General features: G+C 39.6%; 1 protein-coding gene across 1 annotated transcript; it reads left to right on the plus strand.

Annotated features, from left to right (window-relative positions):
- Positions 1–3,396: 3,396 nt before the first annotated feature.
- On the plus strand, positions 3,397–7,253 carry LOC142388804 (extracellular calcium-sensing receptor-like). The gene is made up of 8 exons (XM_075474364.1): positions 3,397–3,425; positions 3,642–3,936; positions 4,038–4,327; positions 4,535–4,830; positions 5,319–5,524; positions 5,661–5,882; positions 5,983–6,106; positions 6,188–7,253. Exons 1-8 carry the CDS (start codon positions 3,397–3,399, stop codon positions 7,084–7,086), a joined length of 2,361 nt encoding a protein of 786 aa, XP_075330479.1. The 3' UTR covers positions 7,087–7,253.
- Positions 7,254–7,705: the final 452 nt, after the last annotated feature.

Below are 7,705 nucleotides of genomic sequence, written 5' to 3' on the forward strand. Positions count from 1 at the left end.
TTGAAGTACATCTGAAGTTTGTAAGTATGACAAGGTGATGATTATTAGATGGATATTGTAATATAACAGGAAATTCATACATTTTATGGAATTAGTAAATTCTTCATAATTAATTCTGAGCAGAACTGAAATTATAAGTAAATACTTAAAAATACTCATCCACGTTTCTAAGTGCTATCTTTATCTATAATATTCTTATTTAACAAACAGGTTTTCATATGTGAACCATTTTAAATGAAATGGAAAGGATGAAATATACTGTGGCTGTTGATCATTTAGTAACCTTTTCTAACATTTAAAAGCTTTACATAGAGAAGACCAAAGACATCATTGGGACAATAGTGGACGATTTGAGGCAAGGTGGGACAACACCCCGGGATAAGGACTGGTTAAAGATCCTGTAGAAGACCCCAGTCAGCTGGTCTGCCTACGCCTCAACTCTTGCTCCTCCACCATGAAGGTGTGACTGCTGTGGGCTGGTGGGTGTAGTCTGACTGCCTCTGGTGGCTCCCCATCTAAGAAGCGGCTCAGCTCGTCTGCCAATGAAGCTTCGCTATCAACAGCTTTAGTCATCCAGGGCTTCCTGTTAAGATTAATCTAAATGTGCTTATCCACAGTTACAACATCTGTGGAAAAGTTGATGTTGTCCAGGACAGCTGCTGTGTACTGCTAAAGGTCCTGATGTTCAAACGCATCCCAATTTGTAGATATGAAGCAGTTCTTCAGCTGTTTATGCATACATTTAGACCAGGTTTGAAGAGATGATAAAAGCGCTTCTCTTGAGGTGGCTGTATGCTGGGATTAAGAGCAGTGACAGGTGGTGGCGGCAGTGCCATTCAGCACATTGCGAATAATCCTAATTTGGCACTCCCAGACACTACCTACAGAAGGAGCATTGTAAATGGACTCTTAACTATTTTTCTGCTAGTAATGCTTCCAGTGCTTTGGTGTCAGGTGGATTTAGAGATTCTTTGAATAAAGTTTTTAGTTCCTACAAAGTTTGTGTCCTGGTCACAGCAGATTTTGCGAACAGCTCCCCTTAAGGCTCTTTTTCAACCCTCAAAAAGCTGGTCCATCTGTGGTGCTCTCAGCCTTCACAGACTGCCATGTTTTTGATGGAGGTAGATCTGCATTCCAAAAAGCTAGTAATGCACAGGCCCTGGTGATGACACTATGTGTTGATCGATTACTAATTGGTTGAAATTTAGCTTGGGCTGGCTTGAGCCAGAAAGGGCCGACAACAATTAATTTCACTTCAAAATGACGAAGAGCCAAAAACATAAAAAGCAAAGAAGCACAGGGCATAACATTGACCACAGCTGCACTGAATAATCTTCATCATTCAACTTAGTTTCAGGACATCACAAAGCAAAAATTAGCCTGACGTGTGCGTGAGCTGCAATATGTGGGCGACACAGCGTAAGGTTTACTTCTGATGTTGCAATGTTTTTCATGATCAATTTCTCTGCCATGCTTGGTTTAGGGGCCAGATACCATCTACAATACCACCATCATTATTTTTTTTGTTGTGAACTTATGAACAACAAAACGCTAACTCCTTCTGTTGGCGCCAAATTGACCATTTACCAGAGTACTTCTGTTTACATCCTGTTAATCCAGCAACTGCTTCCAGTTTGAGTGATCAGGTGTGCCCCCTTGTGGAATCCTCCGATAACAAGCGTACTTCACAGACAAGTTTGTGAGCACATGCGCTGATAACAGAGACAGTTGCTTACATAAACGCGAGGTGAAACACTTAAACACGATTGGCAACAAACACATGAAGTCTTTGAGCTTCATTGTTGATGTATACCAAAACTCGATAAGAGTCTTTCCAGAATAATTCTTCACTGATTTGGATGTCAACCTCAGTCGTTAGCATAACCCTCAACCTTGCAGCAATAATTGCGGCTGAAAGTTCAAATTTAGGAAGCTGGAAGCTCATACAGTTGTTGGTAAAACCCACACTTTGGCCTTTATAAGAATGCATTTTGCTTCACCTTTATGATCCTTGTACCTGAGATAGTAATATGCAACATATCCTTTGCTACTGGCATTAGACAGCCATTTCTTCCAATGTTTGTAGACCACTTTTTCAGTCGTTCCACCATGGGCATAAAATATCATGAAGTGTGTCCCTCCATCCAATGCCCCTGCAACAAAACTCAGAGAATGCAATTTCCACTCAGGATAAAAGAGGCTATAAAGTCAAGAGGTTCATAATGACACAAGACAACTGGCAGGATACCACTGTGAGTTGGGGGCTGGTCCTTTGTGTCATTTATACAATTCACATGCAGTTGCTCTCAATACGACTGGAGGTCACTTATTCTTTGAAATGTAGTTACTGGACATATCTACATGCTTGAAGATACACCAAATAGGCACATTTTGGGAAGGAAGGACAAAGCATGTGGTTTAAAGTTTAAAAGTTTTGATACCCTCACTTTGATAGTGTAATAGTTAATAGCAACCATATTGCTACCTTAATGTGTAACATTATGTTAACATTTTTCAGGTAAGTTAATTTACGTTTTCATTTTAATTTTTCAATACTGTGATAGGTTATATATTAGTTGAATGAATAAAAGTTAATCAGACAAACAGATGTAATCGGACCAGTGTTTACTTGAAAGTACAGAGTTTATACATTATGGTCAACTGCTGAACTCTCATTACATACAGCTAAAAAGTATAGCTAGTCTTTAAAAAAACAACTTGGGGAAGCTATAAAATAGTAGTTGTTTCTATTATGTTTCTATATATTACTTGAAAAGATATTAAACTTATCATGTATTGAGAAAAAAATGACTTACTGACTTAGTCAATTACTTACTTATTATTTAAATATTTCAAAGGGGTGAACTAATATGAAATAACACAAATAGTAATACAGATTAAGAAGTATTATTTGTGAACTCTCGTTTAGACTAGTAAATTCAAAAAGTTCAAAGAAGACAAGGACACATATAGGAGAGTAAATACCTACATGTCAAAGAAATTAAAAGATGTAATAAATTATCAATGGGTGGGGGCTTATTCCTCTCCCTGAGGAACAAAGAAGAGGTATATAAACCAATGAACATACACTTATGCCTATATACAGATTCATGAGGGATGGAGATTCAGGGAGTTTTACTTGTTCTGAGAGTGACTCTGAGTTTGTTAGAGGTGAACTCAGTTGTAATGCTGGATGGGTCTCTGACTGATCTGACTCAAAGGACTGGGCCCACAGAGGCTGGGACTGATGGAGCCAGCACCCAAACTTCATCTGTGAAATGTAACCTGCAGGGTACTCCTCGTTTACCAGCATTCTCAGAGGATGGAGACTTTGTTATTGGGGGTGTTTTCTCCATCCACTACAACACGCACACAGCGATTCATAACTACACCACCATGCCTGAGCCACCTCGGTGCACAGGGAGGTCAGTGAGAGGAGGAGGTTATGGAGGAAGGATGATAGACCTGTATGAATAGAAATGTTATCTTTGCAATGTACAGTCTCCTGCAAAGTTACCATAAAGAAGCAAAGGAAATATGATTATTTTAGAAAAATATATATCCATTTTAAAATCTCCCTGTGTTAAAATGTAAATTGTTCTTCTTTTATGTAAACTAAAGTAATTGCATGTTTGTTACAGTATTAAGGGGCGTGAACTGCGCTTCTCTCGCGCTATGATTTTTGCCATTGCGGAGATTAACAACAGCACAGAGCTGCTGCCGGGCATCAGGCTCGGTTATCAGATCCATGACTCGTGCGCCTCAGTGCCAGTGGCCGTGCACGTGGCGTTTCAGCTCTTGAACGGACAGGACCCCGTGTTTCATACCGGTGAAAACTGTTCCAGATCTGGTATGGTGATGGGTGTTGTTGGTGAGTCTGGATCCACGCCATCCATCAGCATGTCGCGCATCATCGGGTCCTTTAACGTTCCTCAAGTAAATACATTACGCAGTGTTTTTAGAACATCAGTGTGATGTTTTTTTTTTTCTCTTTTTACTGTCAATTTAAATAACTACGTTGTCATATTTTGATTTAGGTGAGCCACTTTGCCACATGTGCCTGCCTGTCAGATAAGCAGCAGTACCCGACTTTCTTCAGAACAATTCCCAGCGACCAGTTCCAAGCTGAAGCGCTGGCCAAGCTGGTGAAACATTTTGGCTGGACTTGGATAGGTGCTGTCCGGTCAGACTCGGACTATGGCAATAATGGCATGGCGTCTTTTCTAGAGGCAGCTCACAGAGAGGGAATCTGTGTGGAGTACTCTGAGTCTTTCTATCGTACCAACCCCCGCAGCAAGATCAAGAGCGTGGCTGATGTTATCCGGAGGTTACTGCATCTCTGATTTAGCTTGTTTTCATCGTTTTGACACTCTGCCTGGTCTCTGCTCAGTTGCTACAAAGATATTCCCCAAAGTCAGCATTGTATACGTGTTTATTATTTAAGAAATATGTCTTCTTGTGATGCTGAAATGAAAAGTAGAATATTTATGAAAACAACAAAAGAGTGTCTTTTGATGATGTAATGTCTCTCCAGGTCAACTGCTATGGTTATTGTGGCCTTCACAGCTAGTGGAGAAATGAGGGTCCTGTTGGAGGAGCTGGCCAGAGACCCTCCACCACCTCGTCAGTGGATAGGCAGCGAGGACTGGGTGACAGACCCACACTTGCTGAGGTTTGATGTTTGTGCCAGGGCCATCGGATTTGGCATTCAGAAGTCTGTGATCCCAGGTCTGAGAGACTTCCTGCTGGATCTGTCTCCTTCTGAAGTGGCTGCCTCCCCACTGCTAACTGAGTTCTGGGAGGATGCATTTAACTGCAGGCTGGGGAAAAGTGAGAAAGTTACTTTGATTGGCATACATATGTCTCGTCATTAGATGCTATGGTTGATTTGATTTGTTGTTTGTCATGTAGATCTTTCTGTGGAAGAAAGTCTACAGCTTTATTATGAACAGATACATTTCTACCCTAATACTGAAACAAAACAAGACAGAAAAAAGATGCATGTATTTCATGTGATTTGAAATGATTTAACTCACATTCATAGAATGAATTTGGAAAACTGTGCTTATGCTTATTATGTGTCAGTTACAGAAACTGTAGATAAAATCAGGTTGTGACATACTGACGCATCAATAAACATTTCAGTTCCGACCAGTTCAGTTAAGATTTTAGCTTTTGTATGCATGTGAAATTGTGATTTGTTTTTTGTACAACTGATTCTCGTTTAGTTTGTATAAATAAATGTATCAGACATTGGAAATTAATGCTATGTAATTTTTAGAATGACACCATCTGCCTCTCTCTCTGTCTGTCTGCAGGTGCAGCTGCAGGCGAGAATGTGTGTGATGGAACTGAAGACATAAAGACGCTCCAGAGCGCGTACACTGAAACATCTCAGTTGAGAATTACTAACATGGTGTACAAGGCTGTTTATGCAATCGCACATGCCATTCACAATGCAGTGTGTCAGGAAACAAATTTCACAATTAACTGCGACAAATACAGCAGGTTGGAGTCCAAACAGGTCAGTGGAAATGAAAAATGAATCACTATATCTTTCTTTTGTTTTAATTTAACTCAATGAAAATGAAATTATTTTAATCAAGTTTGTTTAAACTTAGTTATCTTTTTTTCTGCCTGACTTTATTTCATCCTCTTAGGTTTTAACTGAGCTGAAGAGAGTCAACTTTTCCCAGAATGGCTATGATGTGTCATTTGATGCTAACGGGGATCCTGTTGCTTTTTATGAGCTGGTCAACTGGCAGAAGACTGAGGGTGGAGTTATTGAGTTGGTAACAGTAGGGTACTATGATGCATCACTGCCGATGGGCCAGGAGTTCCGTATCAACAGGAACCTGTCCTGGATGGAGGGCGGCACACGAGTAATGATCCTGATGATGAACAGTTTAGCAAAAGAAACGTTGGTGAACTGCTTCACATCATCTGTGTTCATCTATTGTTTTGCCTGTGTCTCTGTGACAGGTGCCGGTGTCTGTGTGCACTGAGAGTTGTCCTGCAGGAACTCGTAAAGTGTTGCAGAAAGGAAAACCCATCTGCTGCTATGATTGTATACCATGTCCTGAGGGAGAGATTAGTAATGCTACAGGTAAGATAAAATATCTCCATGTATATCTGCTACATGAAATATATGAATGATGTTTTCAGCACTTTTTGATGTATTTTTCAGATTCTCCTGATTGTATCCCGTGCCCCAGAGAATTCTGGCCTAATGCAGAGAGAAACGTTTGTTTCCCCAAACCTGTGGAGTTTCTTTCCTTTGATGAAGTCCTCTCCATCATCCTGGCTGTATTCTCTGTGGGTGGCGCCTGTTTGGCCATCATAACAGCAGCTGTTTTCTGTTGTCACAGGACAACTCCGATTGTAAGGGCCAACAACTCTGAGCTGAGCTTCCTGCTGCTCTTCTCTCTGACTCTGTGTTTCTTATGTTCTCTAACTTTCATCGGAACACCATCTGATTGGTCCTGCATGCTGCGGCACACAGCGTTTGGCATCACCTTTGTTCTCTGTATCTCCTGTGTACTTGGGAAAACTATAGTGGTTTTAATGGCCTTTAAAGCCACACTTCCAGGTAGTAATATGATGAAATGGTTTGGTCCACCACAGCAAAGACTGACTGTAGTGTTTTTCACATTCATTCAAGTTTTAATATGTACAGTTTGGTTGGTACTCAGCCCTCCCTTTGCAATGAAAAATCTAACTACTTACAAGGAGAAGATCATCCTGGAATGTGCATTAGGCTCTGCTATTGGGTTCTGGGCTGTACTCGGGTACATTGGCCTTCTGGCTGTCTTTTGCTTTGTGTTGGCTGTCCTAGCTCGGAAACTTCCTGATAATTTTAATGAAGCCAAGCTGATCACCTTCAGCATGCTGATATTCTGTGCAGTCTGGATTGCCTTCATCCCAGCGTATGTCAGCTCTCCTGGGAAATTTACTGTGGCAGTGGAGATATTTGCCATTCTGGCCTCCAGTTTTGGACTCATTTTGTGTATTTTTGCTCCAAAGTGTTTCATCATATTGTTTCAGCCAGAGAAGAACACAAAGAAATATTTAATGAACAAAAATTAATTGAAGTACATCTTAGGTTTGTAAGTATGACAAGGTGATGATTATTAGATGGATATCGTAATATCAAGAGGAAATTCTTACATTTAATGGAATAAGTAAAGTTCTTCATTGTCAATTCTGAGCAGAACTGAAATTAGAAGTAAATACTTAAATATACTCATTCACATTTCTGAGTGCTATATTTAGCTGTAATATTCTTATTTAACAAACAGCTTTTCATATGTGAACCATTTTAAATGAAATGGAAAGGTTGAAATATACTGTGGCTGTTGATATTTGATTAACCTTTTCTAACTTTTTCAAAGTTTTACATATATTGTAAGATCATGATTATAAGATTGGAATTGCAATATAACTGAAACTGCTCACATTTGATTAAGTCAGCATAGTCTTCTTTCTGAACAGAACAGAAATTAGTCGTAAAATCAATATACTCATTATTTTTTACATATAGGATAATGAATGCTATCTGTTTCTGTAATTTCCTTCTTTGACAAGTTAATTATCATTGTCTGAACAAATTAAATTATTTGAAAAAACTCAACAAAGCTTGATCATTCTTTCACCTATATAGTTTTTTGAGTTTTTCATGAATGCAATCAAAGACATCATGGGATTG

The sequence above is a fragment of the Odontesthes bonariensis genome, chromosome 9 (genome assembly GCF_027942865.1).
Source record: "Odontesthes bonariensis isolate fOdoBon6 chromosome 9, fOdoBon6.hap1, whole genome shotgun sequence".
Taxonomy (NCBI): domain Eukaryota; kingdom Metazoa; phylum Chordata; class Actinopteri; order Atheriniformes; family Atherinopsidae; genus Odontesthes; species Odontesthes bonariensis.

Bases quoted from the DNA above. Each gene is read 5' to 3' on its own strand.
- LOC142388804 (XM_075474364.1), top strand. From the start codon at position 3,397: ATGCCTGAGCCACCTCGGTGCACAGGGAG. The intron at 3,937-4,037 runs GTAAATACATTA...ATTTTGATTTAG, and splicing joins GGTCCTTTAACGTTCCTCAA to GTGAGCCACTTTGCCACATG. The intron at 4,328-4,534 runs GTTACTGCATCT...ATGTCTCTCCAG, and splicing joins GTGGCTGATGTTATCCGGAG to GTCAACTGCTATGGTTATTG.